This window comes from Castanea sativa, chromosome 4 (assembly GCF_040712315.1).
Source record: "Castanea sativa cultivar Marrone di Chiusa Pesio chromosome 4, ASM4071231v1".
In the NCBI taxonomy this organism is placed as follows: Eukaryota; Viridiplantae; Streptophyta; class Magnoliopsida; order Fagales; family Fagaceae; genus Castanea; species Castanea sativa.
In genome coordinates this window covers 29,907,178-29,923,268 of record NC_134016.1, presented here as the reverse complement: position 1 = coordinate 29,923,268, position 16,091 = coordinate 29,907,178, and the positions used below count along the sequence as shown (strand labels likewise).

General features: G+C 40.6%; 1 protein-coding gene across 1 annotated transcript; it reads right to left on the bottom strand.

Annotated features, from left to right (window-relative positions):
• Positions 1-326: 326 nt before the first annotated feature.
• Positions 327-5,041, bottom strand: LOC142632205 (aluminum-activated malate transporter 9-like). Its single transcript, XM_075806629.1, has 6 exons — positions 4,353-5,041; positions 2,791-2,928; positions 2,410-2,679; positions 2,154-2,290; positions 1,916-2,062; positions 327-1,373 (listed from the first exon to the last, which is right to left on the bottom strand). Exons 1-6 carry the CDS (start codon positions 4,732-4,734, stop codon positions 690-692), a joined length of 1,758 nt encoding a protein of 585 aa, XP_075662744.1. The 5' UTR covers positions 4,735-5,041; the 3' UTR covers positions 327-689.
• Positions 5,042-16,091: the final 11,050 nt, after the last annotated feature.

Below are 16,091 nucleotides of genomic sequence, written 5' to 3'. Positions count from 1 at the left end.
TTGGAACCTCAATTTCTAAAGTTGTTTTGAAACACAACTAATAAGTTATTTTGAAGATATGACTGTATAAAACATTTAAAAGATGTATTAGACATTATGAACTCTTTTTTTGGAGCAAAATGTTATAGACATTATGAATTGTAATCAGAAGATTACTCAAAATTCATTTAAACCAATTAGATGATGTTCAAAATCAGACATACCCACTCTGTGACCTGCCAAACTGCTTAAAAATAGCTCATCACTAGACTATACAATACAAGTATACAACCAATCAATTCTTGAGAAAACCAAATCAAGTTAGAAGACACATAAAGAGCGCATAATTGAGAAGAGAACAGTATATCATGACTTAAAACTGTATCCTACATTGTCAATGTACAAAGTTACTCATATGCATCAGTTCAGTTAGATAATCAGACATAATCAATCTTCTCATCAAGTTTGAATGCAAGTTCTCTATCTGTCTTTCAGAGTTTCTCTGAGACAGCATTGGCAACTAGTCTAAGCCTGTTCATTTTACCCAGTAATGTCTGTAACAGAAATCTGTCCCCATCATATTTCAGAACTGTAATGCAAGTTTCAATTTTGAGAACAACACTAGAGGGTACAGCCCCTGAATTATGACATAGGAGTATGAAGGCCACCTGCTTTCATGATCTTTAATTGAGTAGAGGCCATATTGAATTCTAGTACTTTAGCCAATTACGCAATCTGTTCCAAATCCCATTGTGCTCTACTCCTGCTGGTTCCTCAATGGGATCCTTAAAATTTGCTTTTTCACTTAGTTCTTCAAATGAGTAAACAACATTTTGAAGCCTTGCCACAAATTCAATCAAAAGAGATGTGAATGTTGCTAATGCCAGTGCGCTAGCATTTTCATATGTTTTTGATTCTTCCACTACTGGTACTGCATCGGCATTAAATGAGATACGTCGAGGCCATGATATTTGTGTCTGGAAAACGATTCCTGGAGAAACATCAGCAGGCTGTGTGGAGATTGCACCAGTTGGGATCTGACCATCCCAACTTTTTGGAACTGTAGTTGATCTGAGATCAAGTATGGCTTCACTATAGGACTTGTGCTGCAGTATTTTATTTTCGTCTTCATCCAAGCTCAGCAAGTCTTGGGGATCTCCCTGCTCCAGACGATTTCCAATTTCCCAGCTCTCAGAATTGACAAGAAGGTATGACTTTCGGTCAACCTTGTTTTGCAAATCTTCTGCAGCCTCATGCACTTCATAAAGTATGTCTCCAGGGCCTAATTTCTCCATCCTTTTCACTTTGTTCCCAAGTTCACGCAACACTTTAGCACCTTCAAAACCTACTCTCTGAAGCTCACATTGAAAAACCTGTCTTCGTTCAGGAGGGGCCTACATATACAAATATTGGAAGTTTGAATAGGTACATATGGACACACCCACACTTTTTTTGATGCACATGGAATGTAACTTCAAGCAATCTATTGGCAGCAGCTCTCACTCAAGTAAGATATGGAAAAGAATAACCATCAATACTGGCGAAAGCAAAAGCCGATAACACGAAATTCTGTCCAGGTGGCATTGTCCATGTCATTATTGAAAACAAGAGCAAAAAGAAAAATGAAACGGTTTGCATTATAAGCTGCCAACCCAAGCCTAGGACCTTTCTCCAAAGAAAAAAAATATCTGAAGCAAATTGTACAAGAACATAAATTTTGGTTCTGATCCTTCACATTGTAGTTGAACCATTATTATAAGTCACATGGAACTCATTCCACAAAAAAAAAATATTACGCAGCAGATTTCCTCAAGGGCATAAATATAAATCTTGCCAAAAAAAATTTCAGCATATTTCACAATAGGATAAGGAAGATCCAAATTGTCTTTCTTCTACTCACAACTGCATGACAATGAAGATAGAGATGAAAATGTACCTGTATTTCTGAAAGCATACATCCATGCAAAGCCATGACTGTAAATGCAGAATGCCTGAGAGCACCGCTTACTTTGACATAGTTCTTCCATGGATATCTAAACATTTTGTAAGGACCATGAGGTGGCTCCCAGATAGCAAATCCCATCTTCAAACAAAAGAAAGAGTAAAAAATATAACACAATAATCAATTCAATCAATGAAATGAATTGCTGCAGCATAATTGCAATAAACAATACCAGAGTCTCCTCTTGGCTTGTAGATTCTACAGCTGATCTGTAGCCACTGTACAGTGGGTCATCCGAAGCTTGGTAGGTAAGAATCTTTGAAGGGACCCTTTCATATTCAATACAATTAAGGTAACCATTAACACAACCTGAAATATGAGCTCAAAAAAATTAGTCGACAAAAATGAAGATGAGAAAACAATAATTCCTTTTTAAAAGCAATTTTACTATTTGAATGGTAAAACCTCCCAAAGAGAACGGGATGCACCTTCCAAAGATGTTGCAACACTCATGAAATTCTTTGCCACCAAATTGTGAAGATCCTCACCAGCCCAGATGGGATAAATGCATATGTTTACTACCAAACAAACACCAGCACCAAGTGCAATGAGCAAGAACCGTGTCACCGCTGTATTAACAAATTCACCTGTCCTATACCCAGATACCGTAATGAAACAATATGTCAACAAGAAGACCCGAAACCCATATTCGTAAGGCTTAAGCGTTGGGTATAGTTTTGCATAAGTTGCACAAAATGCTGGAAACCACATAAAATGTCAGAAAGATATATTAGAAGCAAAATATAAGGTAACAGAAACTTCTTTCCCATTAACAGAAGAAAGAAATTTGATTAAAAAACCTGACCTACCTACAATGAAGATACTCAAAATAACAACAAGTTCTTCCCACTCTCCAGCTAATTCTGACAACTCTGCCATGCTTAAAGCAAGACCTCCAGCTGCTACTGTCCCCAACCCACGATTAAATCCTTTGCTAAGAGTTGCTCCTGCAGAAGACCACATTATCAAACTGCACTTTTCCAAAGTAGAACTTCACTTATTTTGGTAAGACTTTTTAAACAACCAAATCTTCAAAACACTAAAACATAAGCTATACCAAAACAAACAAACAAAATTATTCAAAAGAAATACGCCAATGAGCACTAGCTCAAGTGCTGCCTATAGGTTGAGCTAGTGGGTTCAAGAGTGTAACACTAGGAGGCATCAACACTTCATTTAGAGTGTCATATCCATGTCATACTAGTGTTGTACTAGCCACTTCATATTATAATTTTTCAAAAATTACTCGTGTTATATCCATGTCCGTGTTTGTGCTTCCTAGGTGTAACATACCAAAAAAAAAAAAATTGTTTGATTAAAAGGTGACTCAAGATCATTTATTAAGGGGGGCTTTTCTTTTCTTTTCTTTTGGAGGGAAAAAAAAGTTGATTCAAATAGAAACTATGAACTTTTTTTTTTATATATAAATTTCCTGTCAATGAATAGACAGTGAGAACTGAGATGAGCATCTATTAAAGTCAGTTCAATCTTCGGGCCCCAACACGAAGAAAAGGAAAGCAGTTTAAACTTTGTCTGATGCTCTGTGAAACATTTAAAGAAACAATGGCCCCGCAATATCAATGGAAAAGCTCTCCATATTATTTACACAAAGGAATCGACCAATGTGGTCCATTGATTCATAACACAAGGACTCAGGAGAGACTTTTTTATTTCACTGCATTATTAATAAACCTTTTATGCTTTTCCATTCCGTTATACAAATTTTACGTTTCCAATTCAATGAAGCCACGATGTGCGTACCAACATAATGCATCTCATTAAATCTATACACAACTTTGCCTAAAATAAATCTCATAACTCCATTTTTTTTTCTATATCATATATATAAGAAAATGGTAGCCTATGCTTAAGTATACCACTCATTGTCCACGAAATACTTCCAAAAAAAATACCCAACAGTGAGGCTTTGAATAAACTATTCCACTCATTGTACATAAAACACTTTGAAAAACTCCAATAACATGGTGGATAGAACTTGTATCCTTTGAATTCATACACACGCCCTTGATATAATTGGTGATTATTGGTAAGTAAAAAAAAAAAAAACTATGTTAGTACTATGTTACAAGTTCCGCAAGTAGTTTCTACTGGGTTACACACATATATTAATAGCTAATATTGCTTTTATAAATAAATTATTACATCCTGTCAAGACACGAATTACTTTAATAAAAATAAAAACTATGATTTTTATATCAAGTCAAGAGATTTGACCACTTAAGCTGATTCAACCACATTCACTAAAAAAAAATTAAGACCCACATGCAAAAAAAGAAAAGTACTAATTTTTAGATTTAGACTAACTGAATTATTTTATTATAAGAAACATTAAGAGGAAAAAGTGGCGTACCTATGCTGAACTCAAAGACCACAACAACAGTAAGAATAGCCCAGACAGAGTATCGGCTAAGTTCTTTGACCGGTTCTTTCAAGAAAATCAGCAACGAAATGAGAGTCAAAGCCAGACCCATTTTCGCTGAGAATACAATCTTTCTCGGGTCGGTCCGACCCATCTTCCAAGCTTTGTAACCCACATCTTTCACTGTTCTCCATAGCCTCGAAACTCTATCCTTAAGCGAACCAAACGACCAACACTTGGCACCTGCTTCTTCTTCTTCTTCATAGGGTCCTAGAGGATTGAACCCACCTAGCTCCGAGTACCCCTTTGTTGATAGCAACCTCTCTCTCTTCTCTGTAAAAGTGTATCTGAAAGAACCCAATTTGCCCGCCATTTCAACGAATCACAGTTTGTGAAAAGAAACTTGAAAATTATAGACCAATCATGTATAGTTGTAAAGTAAAAGTTGGGTTTTTTTTTTTTTTTGCTTTTTGTTAAAGACAATATTCGAGAACTTTGATTTGGCCACGAAATTCGAGAGCACAAGTTTGATGTCCAGACTTTTATGGAGATTTTTAATGGATAAAAAGCACAAGATGGTGGTTGAGAGTTAAAACAAAAAAACTAAAAAAATTGAAGGAGATGGAACCGAGAGAGAATCTGCAGGAGAAGTTTGTAGGGTCGGATAATTGTGTCCTTGCATTCCCAGCGGTCGGTCTTCGTATCTCAAACAAATTTACCACTTTTGCAACGACTTTAGTAAAAAGAACTGTAATTAACTATTTGTCTTTTTATTTACTACTCATAATTAGCCACTTGAAAAAATTGCGATTATATCGTAAATGTTTTTTAAAAAAAAAACTGTAATTAGCTAAATTGTAAAGGTAAGAAAATTGTAATTAACTCATTGTTACGTCTGAATAAACTCATGACTTTTTTTTATTACCACTCAGCCACGCTGGTAGAATTGTGGTAAAAATACCAAATTTGTTTATGGTATCAAATTGCGTGGTGTACGGATGGAGCCTACACGTGGAAGGAGTTGGGTGTGTGATTGAGTGCTGATCTGTGACGGTCCCATAAATCTGAGGGTGAAAAGGTTGACACGTTGTCCTTAGTTGCGGCCAATAAACCCAATTATTCAATAATAGTCGGTAGGGACGGTCAGATTTTTTTTTTTTTTTGTATAGATATCAAGTTATGATGTTTGGCAGCATTGTACTTCACCTGTTCACGTGTTGTGTTTTTTTTTTAGTGCAGGGTAGGCTTTAGGCACGAGATCATTTTCACAGTATTTTGTCATAAATAGTAAGTTGTTATTGGTTCTAATTTAAACACATCATTAATTAAATTAGAACTCATAACAACTTATCATATATGATTTATTATAAAAGTATTATGAAATTATTGTTAATAAGAATATTTTTGGTGCATAAAAAATCTTCTTAATTCTTTGATCAGTAGGAGGAAACACCTCCCCTATGATTTGTCAGGGCAAACTCCACACTCCACCTCCTTATGCACCAACGGCATAGGCGCCACACATTTAGTCTCGACGGATGTTCTACATGTAAGCTTAAATACATGGTTGACATGTAATCCCGTCTGGGACTTTTGTGTGAGCCCAACAGGTAAATGCGTATCAACTTTATGGGAGGCCATGTATGAGCCTAGCGAATGGATGTGCATGAGCCTAACGAATGGACAAGTGTAAGCCCGACGAATGGACAAGTGTAAGCCCAACGATTGAATACACTAGCCCCACAAACCTTTTGCGTGTTCTCCACTAATGTATCCCTATATGGGAATAACTTGCACATAACGCTCAAAGACCCTGCAACATGTTCGTATCTTCCCTATATGAGAAGGGAAGCCCTAAAATCTCGGGGCCTTAACTCCAAATCTTCTCCATAAGGAAAGCTCCTACATTCAAGAGATCTAGTCGGCCCTACACTACTACATAAACACCAGGCCTCCTTTCCACTAAGGTAGGTGAAATTTCCTAACTCTCACACTATTGATTTCTTGGGGATTATTCAACCACTAACTTAACTTTCGGAGGGTCTTTGGCTGGTACTCCACCGATGCTCTCTATTGGTTCTTTGTTTTCTTATTCTTCAGATACCCTTCTTGGAGTGTGTGTGGACAATCAACTCACTGACGACTTTTGTGCATGTGGATGATCCACCACTGACCGTTTTTCTCTTTATTCAACGACAAGAGATTTTATTGATTAAACTAAGTTTGAAATTCACACAAACACTATACAATAATATTTGAGCACGTAAACATGGATTTAGATTATTAAATCCTTTGTTTTTCGATATTTGGTGCAGGGGTTTTGAAATTTAACCATTGGATTTTTTTTTATTGAAAACATTATGATGTGCCAATTATTTGAGCTACAAAGTTCTTGGTGAATGATTAAGGGTGTGTTTGGATACCGCTTATTTTGCTGAAAACTAAAAACACTGTAGCAAAATAATTTTTAAATGTGTAAATAGTGCTGTGGGACCCATTTTTAATGAAAGTTTTGCTAAAAAGAGGTTTGTGAGTCTCGTGAATAGTGCACGAGATCCACTAGAAAAGCATAAAAGCCATAGAAATGGGCTTCTCAAAAAAAAAAAAAAACGTAGACACAAACGCATATTAACTGTATCCAAACGGGTACTAAAATTTAAAAAAAAAAAAAAACTTGTTTTTTGAGTGATTTGTAAAAGTTTAATGTCTTGTGTGGGTTTCAATTAGTTTAATTGGAAAAATCTATTTGCCATCGAATGAGAGATATATCATATATGGTTTAAACTCGACCTACACCAAAATCAATTGGTGCATTGGCTTAATAATCCAGAACAATCATCATAAAATGAATGTCATAGGTCAAAAATCTACTTATCTATATGGGGAAAAAAAAAGTATTAAGACTTGTTTCCTTCTATGAGAGAGAGAGGTCTATTAAGGTTTTGGACTTGGAGTTGGACCAAATCTATTAAGGACTTTAAACCTTGAAGTCCTTAGATTTGAAATCACATTTAACTTAAAAGGAGTTAATTTTGTATTGTAGCGGTCTATAATTGATACAAAAAGCGCTGTTATTTCATGTTGGTGTAAATGTTGTCCACACTAAGGCTGTTCATTGGATTTTTTTTTATGGTAAAAGGGTAATCGGTTGAAGTAAAAACTATCAATTTCTTTGTAAATTTTTTTAGAAAGGGAAAGGAAGGGTTGTTTTCTAGAGTAAAGTGTTTTTTTTTTCCTATTAACACTCTGTTTGTTTCATTGTTGTTAAGGTACAATTTTTTCACTCATACCGTGTGTCTCAATCCTATTTAATCACATTTATTTATTCACCAAAAAAATACAAAAAATATCACCGATAAATTATTTTGGGCCTCCATGAATATTTCTCATCCTATTGGCTCATAAATATTTCCTATCTCATCATCTAAATTGAGTCACGATATAAACTATCAAAAAGCCCAAAAATTCATATCTTATCCAATTTTATTATCATTATTTAGTTAGGCCCAAAACCGACCCTACGAGCCCAATGCACACATCCCATTCTTTTTAAAACCCAAGGCTACTTATGCGTGACAATATTTCAAAAGTCCAATTCTCATTGGTAATATCAAAAGTCCAGTTTATGTTAGCACTATTAAAAGTTCAAACTAGTTACTTGACACTATTTTGTAAAAATTCCAAGGTTATCAATACTTGGAAAAATGTTGTATCATAAGTGATGAGGGATGAAGACACTCAGACCGTCCCTGGACGGTCTTCACCTCGGCAGCCGTCCAGGAGTTAGCATCAAGACGGCTAACGCGCAAGGCCGTCCTTGGGTGATAGCAAAGCTACATCCCTCGTCCAAAGGATGCGCGCAGCCCACCCCGAGAGGACTCGTCCACGTAAAGACTCATGGACGAGGCTTTTACACTTGGAACTATTAAGCACATTTTACCATTCCGTAATACACGCATAACCTCCAATGACCGTTGTGTGAGAAAATGCAACGGTCAGGTGGTTATGGGAGTTATCCAAGAACCCCGGACCTCCTGAAGTCCGGGGAAGGTTACAATTTCAATAACTGCCCTCAGGACACTATATAAACAGCCATTTAGACCAATAAAAGGTACGTTGAACATTTTCCCAAGAAATTGGAACTCAAAAGATATAGAGAAAAAACTGACTTTACCATCGGAGGGTTCTTGGCCGGCGATCCCGATCACCTTTGATCGTTTTCCTTTGTTTTTCAGGCCATTAGAGAGCGAGTGGTCCTTTCAAATCCAGAGCTTCTAGGTAGTAAGACCCTTGCCTCTTGCAGTTGATTACCTTGTAGGGTCCTTCCCAATTGGGTCCCAATTTTCCATGAGCTGGGTTCCTGTCGCCAATGAGACTCTTTTGAGGACAAGGTCCCCCACACTGAACCGTCTGGGTTTCACCATGGCATCATGCTGTCTGGCCATAAGGTTTTTGTACCTTGCTGTCCTTTGCTCCGCATTCATTCTTACCTCGTCAATAAGATCGAGGTCAAGATGAAGTTGTTCCCCATTCTCTTTCTCTTGGTACTCCATCACTCGGTGACTAGCCATATGAACTTCCACCGGTATGACAGCTTCACTTCCATAGGCTAGTTTAAAGGGGGTCTCTCCCATCGGAGTTCGTACAGTCGTCCTATAGGCCCAAAGAACACCTGGTAGCTCGTCTAGCCATATCCCTTTTGCCCCCTCGAGCCGAGTCTTGATGATTTTCAGCAGGGATCGGTTTGCTACTTTTGCTTGTCCATTTGCCTGCAGATGGGAGGGTGAGGAATAGTGATTCTTGATCCCAAAATGATTGCAAAAGCCCTTAAAGGGCGCGTTGTCGAATTGACGTCCGTTGTCCGATACTAATACCCTGGGTACTCCGAACCTACATAGAATATTCTTCCATACAAAATTTTTCACGTTTTGTTGAGTGATTGCTGCAAGAGGCTCGGCTTCTACCCACTTGGTAAAGTAATCGATTCCTTCCACCAAAAACTTCATTTGCCGAGTTCCCATGGGGAAATGGCCTAAGATATCCAGTCCCCATTGTGCGAAGGGCCATGGGGCCATCATTGGGGTCTGGTACTCTGACGGCTGTCTAGGTACATTGCTGTAGCGCTGACACTAGTCACATATCTTGACATAGGCTTTAGCATCTGCCTGCATTGTAGGCCAGTAGTAGCCGGCATGGACGATCTTATGGACCAGCGACCTTGCTCCTAAATGATTTCCACATGCTCCTTCATGAACTTCCCTTAGAACATAGTTTGACTCGTCAGGAGCCAAGCACCTTAAGTAAGGTTGGGAAAAACCTCGCTTGTACAATACTCATTTATGAGGACGTACTTGGCTGCCCTGACCCTTAACTTTCTCGCTTCATCCTTGTCTTCGGGAAGTCTTCCATCTTTGAGATAAATCATTATTGGACTTATCCAATTTTCTCCTCCTTCTATTTGCTGTATGTCAGGGATGTCTATGCTTGGCATATATTGGATGTTGTTGTACTCGTCTGTAACCCCTGCCGAAGCTGCTTTTGTTAAAGCGTCCGCTTCCGTATTTTCCTCCCTGGGTAGTTGAACAAAACTTACAACCGAAAATTTTCGTGCAAGTTGTTTCACTTTGTTGAGGTATTTCTTCATTTGATCTTCCTTAGTATCACACATTCCATTTACTTGGTTAATGACCAGCTGAGAATCTCCTCTGATTGTTACTGACTCCGCCCCTAAGGACTTAGCCAATTCCAGTCCCTTGAGTAGAGCCTCGTACTCAGTCTCGTTGTTGGTAGTTTGATACTGCAGACGGGCTGCATACTCCAGCCTGTCACCCTCAGGGGACTTCAGTATAACCCCAATTCCTCCTACATACAGTGTGGATGACCCATCGACATTGATCACCCATTTCTCAACACTTTCGTCCTTGTCCAGCTCATCCTGTCTGGGGGTGAACTCTGCGATGAAGTCTGCCAATGCCTACGCCTTTATCGCACTCCTCGGGAGGTATCTGATATCAAACTCGCTAAGCTCAACAGCCCACTGTACTAGCCGTCCAGCAGCTTCCAACTTGTTCATTGCCTTCTTTATGGGATGGTCTGTTAGGACGTTGATGATGTGAGCTTGAAAGTAATGTCTCAGCTTCCTAGAAGCTGTGATCAGTGTAAAGGCTAGCTTCTCCATTATCGGGTATCGTCCTTCTGCTCCTCTCATTGCACGGCTTGTATAATAAACCGGTTTCTGGATTCTCCCTTCTTCCCTGACCAACGCTGAACTTACTGCATGTGGGGACACTGCCAGATACAAATACAACACTTCCCCAGGTACAGACGGACTCAATAGTGGCTCTGTCATGAGATACGTCTTCAAGTCTTGGAAGGCCCTTTGACACTCGTCCATCCATTCAAATGCCTTCCTTAGGACTTTAAAGAAAGGCAAGCACTTATCAGTAGCTTTCGAGACAAACCTGTTAAGGGCAGCGACCCGTCCGGTAAGAGACTAGACTTCCTTGATATTTTTTGGTGGTTCCATGTTCAGTATCGCCTGGATTTTGTCCGGATTTGCTTCAATTCCTCTGTGCGACACCATGAACCCTAAAAATTTTCCTGACGAAACTCCGAAAGCGCACTTGCTTGGATTTAATTTCATGTTGTACCACCGCAATGTATCGAAAGTCTCTTGAAGGTCGTCTAGATGTTTGCCCTCGTCCTGGCTCTTTACCAGCATGTCGTCTACATAAACCTCCACATTTCACCCGATTTGAGGACGGAACATATGGTTAACCAGCCTTTGGTAAGTTGCCCCAGTGTTCTTCAAACCAAAGGGCATTACCTTGTAACAATACAACCCTTGGCTCGTAATGAATGAGGTCTTCTCCTGATCCGCTTCATCCATCTGTATCTGGTTGTAACCTGAGAAAACGTCCATGAAGTTAAGCACTCTTTGACCTGCCGTTGAGTCAACCAACTGGTCAATGCGTGGCAATGGGTAACTATCCTTGGGGCAAGCTTTGTTTAAATCAATGAAGTCCACGCACATTCGCCACTTGCCATTAGCTTTCTTGACCATGACAACATTCGTCAACCAATCTGGATAATAAACCTCTCGAATGAACTCCGCGGTGACCAACTTCTGTACTTCTTCCTTAATGGCATTGTCTTGCTCAGGAGCGAAAATCCTTTTCTTCTGACGCACTGGTTTTGAGTAGGGACACACGTTCAGGCTATGGGTAATGACGCTTAGATCAATGCCAGGCATGTCCTCATGACTCCATGCAAAGACATCGAGGCTTTTCTTCAGAAACCGAATCAAAGCGTGCTTTGCCCCCTCTTCCATGCTTGCCCCAATTCTAGTAGACTTCTCAGGCTGGTTATCGTCCAAAGGGACGTCTTCTAATGCTTCAGTGGGCTCCGCCGCGATCCTTCTCCCGTCTATACTCATTGCATGCATGTGCTCATCCATGGCCAGCATAGCTAAGTAGCATTCTCTGGCGGCCAGCTGATCTCCTTGTACTTGGCCTACTTCGTGCTCGGTTGGAAATTTGATGGACAAGTGGTAGGTAGAGGTTACCGCCTTCCAGCTATTCAAAGTTGGCCTTCCAATAATTGCATTATATGACGATGCACAATCAACAACGAGGAAACTTACCTCCTTGGTTATCTGCTGTGGATATGTTCCAACGACCACTGGTAATGTGATGGTGCCCACAGGTTGCACCTTCATTCCTCCGAATCCTACCAACGGCGAGTTCACTGGTCGAAGCTGATCCCGTCCTAGCCTCATTCGCTAGAATGCGGGGTAGTAGAGAATGTCTGCAGAGCTGCCATTGTCTATCAACACCCTCTTGGTCATGTAGTCAGAGATGAGTAGGGTGATGACTATCGCGTCATCGTGTGGGTGGTGAAGCCGTCCTGCTTCCTCGTCCGTGAACGTAACAGCCTGCTGGTCTACTTCCCTTGTCCTAGGAGGTTGTCTAGACAGTTGGATGTTCTGCACCACCTTTAGGTACGTCTTCCTTGACTTGGATGACTGCGCTGTCGAGTTTCCTCCTATAATTACCCTTATTTCTCCTAGTGGGGGACGTGATGATTCTTCCACCTTGGCCTTCATTTTCTCATCTCTTTGGTCTCATCCAAGGAAGTTCCTCAGTTTTCCTTGTCTAATGAGATTTTCTATCTGTTGCTTTAAGTCAAAATACTCGTCTGTATCATGCCCATGGTCCCTGTGAAAGCGGTAGTACTTGCTCCTATTACGCTTGTTGAGGTCTCCCTTCATGTTATCCGGCCATTTCAAGGACGGATCATCCTTGATCTGCATAAGAATCTGCTCTAGTGGCATAGTCAGGGGCGTGTATTGCTAATTCCTCGCGGAGGAACTGGCCTTCTTACCATCCTTATCTTTCCTCTCGTCTGCCTGAGCTTTCTTTGGACGAGGTCCTTGATCCAAATAACGATGGTGACCCGCTTCCGAGCGTTCTGCCCTTTTTCTTTTCTTGGCTATGATAGCGTCCTCAGCATTCATAAAATTCTGGGCCGAATGGACGAGATCAGCCATGGTCTGTGGTTCCTGCTCGTAGAGCTTATGAATGAACAAGTCAGAATTGACCCCATTGTGGAAAGCAGCCAGTAATAACTTGTCATCCATCTCGTCCACCGTCAAGGCCTCCCTATTAAACCGGGTGATAAAGGATCGCAAATTCTCATTTTCCCCTTGCTCTATGGTCAGTAGACTAGAGGAGGAACGCTTGTGACGCTGTCCTCCAATGAAATTGTTGACAAACAACTTACTCAACTCTTCAAATGATCCCACCAAGTTTGGGGGTATCTTACCGAAACACACTCGCGCTGGTTCCTTAAGTGTGGTGGGAAAAGTTCTGCACATAATCTCGTCCGGGACTCCTTGTAGGTGCATGGTCGTCTTGAAAGTTGCAATATGATTGCAAGGGTCGCGATTTCCATCATATGAGTCCAAAGAAGGCATTTTGAATTTTGGAGGTAGGGGGTGACTACTGATGGAAGCCGTGAAAGGGGAGTCCGTTCGGTGAACCATATCATCCACTGGGTTCGCTCACCTCATGTTTTCCTTCATTTCATCCATGGCTTTTCTCATCTAGTCCATCTCTTTTTCTAAGTGTGGCACCCTTCTTGAAGCGGTACCCCTTGTTTGATCTTTGGACTCGACGTTTTCTCCTCCACCTTCCTGACTCAGTGCCCGTCTATCCGCGTGCCCATCTTTGCGTTGCCTCCTGAGGTTGATCTCCCTATTCAATTCATGGTATTGACGTATCAGTTCTGCAATAGTGGCGGCCATGGATTGTATATGTTGAATGGAAGGCGGTTGCATGACAGACGCTGACCTGCGATCGCGAAGAGGGTTGCTAGAAGCATCCCTACTCTCCTGGTGGCCTGGGCTTGTAGCCCTCGATCTTGTTCGAACCATTCAGCCTTTTGTCTGGGAAAGACTAATCCTTGACAACGAAAACACAGTCTAATGAAAAGAACAGTGAACAGTGCTCGTTTGTTTTTTTTTTCTTTATCAAGGTCCTCACAGACGACGCCAACTGATGATGCAAGGAAAATCACCGAGTGATGGAGTACCAAGAGAAAGAGAATGGGGAACAACTTCGTCTTGACCTCGATCTTATTGACGAGGTAAGAATGGATGCGGAGCAAAGGACAGCAAGGTACAAAAACCTTATGGCCAGACAACATGATGACATGGTGAAACCCAGACGGTTCAGTGTGAGGGACCTTGTCCTCAAAAGAGTCTCCTTGGCGACCAGGAACCCAGCTCATGGAAAATTGGGACCCAATTGAGAAGGACCCTACAAGGTAATCAACTGCAAGAGGCAGGGGTCTTACTACCTGGAAGCTCTGGACGGGCAGAAGTTAGAGCATCCTTGGAACGTGGAACATCTGAGGAGGTACTATCAGTGATAAGCAGGGACGAGGGAAGTTAGTGGCAAAGTTACAGCTATGATTTGCGTGTTCGCTTATATTTACTGTTGTGTTCTTACTACTATTATGGTGTGTTGTGAATAAAAAGTGCATTAGTTCTCAAACTTTTGCACCGCTTACAGACCAGCTTATGAAAGACGAGGTTATGTATTTCTCTTAAGTATTTTAATAAGGCACTAGCTTATAAGCATGTGTCATGCTTGTGAACAATGTTCATGTAATAATATGGTTTGGATTTCTTATGTATTTGATGCATAGATCTAGTTTCCATAATAAAACCCATAGAAGGGGCAAAAGCCTAAGATGAATAGGAATCTCTGGACGCAGTAATACTCGTTCAAGCTTTCCTTTAAATAAGGATAAAGCAAAGAGAAATAAGCTAAGGCACACTCATCCAAGCATTCCTTGAAACGATGATAAAGCAAAGAGAAAAAGCTAAGGCATACTCGTCCAAGGCTTTCCTTTAAATAAGGATAAAGCAAAGAGAAATAAGCTAAGGCACACTCGTCCAAGCATTCCTTGAAACAATGATAAAGCATAGAGAAAAAGCTAAGGCATGCTCGTCCAAGATTTCCTTTTATTGAGTATAAAGCAAAAAGAAAAGGCCAAGGCCCACTCGTTTAAGAAAGAAAGTAGGCATTAAGGCATAGCATTCTAAAGACGAGCAGCTAGTCAAGACGAGTAAAACAAACGTTATGAACTCCTTGCGAGAAGACGAGTAATAATGCCTAAAGAACAAGCAAAAGTAATGCAGTCGTCATTATCGTCCCAAGTGGGTCGTCCATAAAGAAATCGTGTAGACGATTATTCAACACTTTGAACATTGTTAAAAAAAAAAAAAACTAGCATAAATGGTGAAAACAATGTAGAATCTCGTCCATGAAACAACGATGACAGATGAAAACAGATATTCATTAAGAATTAAAAAGGGTAGACGACCACCATCCAAAAACCCTTATAAAATACGCCTTTAAAAGGCAATTGTCAATAAACTCGTCCAGAATACTCTGGACGAAGTAATTGTACTCTAATACATTTCAAGAAAAAAAAAAAAAGAGGTCCGAAAACAGCGGACCAAAAGAAAAACAACATGAACTACGAAAACACTAATTTAAAAATTGTCAAGAAGGGGGAGCGTCAACGTTGGGGTCATCCTGGGCTGGTTTGGTGGAGGCGTCGTCCTCAATATTAACGTCGTTTGAACCTGTTTGGAGAAGGGAACTTGTAGCAGCGCCAAGATTAAGTTTAATGGAGCTAAAGTCAACTCCAGGAAAGTTGTCTATAGCGTCCATCCTAAAATCCTCGAACCCTGCTGCATAGTTAGTGTCCAGCAGGTCAGTGAACTCTTTCGACGCCTTGAACTCCTCCACTGCCTCGTCCTTAGCTTTCTTGAGAAGGAGACTTAGCTCTTCATTCTTCTTTTCAAGAAAGTCGAGACGGTCGTCCTTCCTGGCAACGTCGGATTTCAGCCCTCCCACCAAAGCCTTCAACTCCTCAACCTCATCCTTGGCCTTGCTTGCCACCTCGGCCCAAGTCCTGCAGTCGTTTTTGATCTCTTCTATTCTTTTCTCTAGAAGGATCCTCGTCTTGTCCATCTCTGGCCTTGCACAGGGGCTATGAACTTCGACATTGCCTACATGGAAGATAAGAGGGTTAAAGAGACAAAAATAACGTTGGATAACATGGCCAAACCAAGACGAGGCAAAAATGGTTACCTTAAAAAGATCGTGGACGCCGGAGTGCTCGAACTCCTTCAAAGACATGTCGTAGCACGTAGCC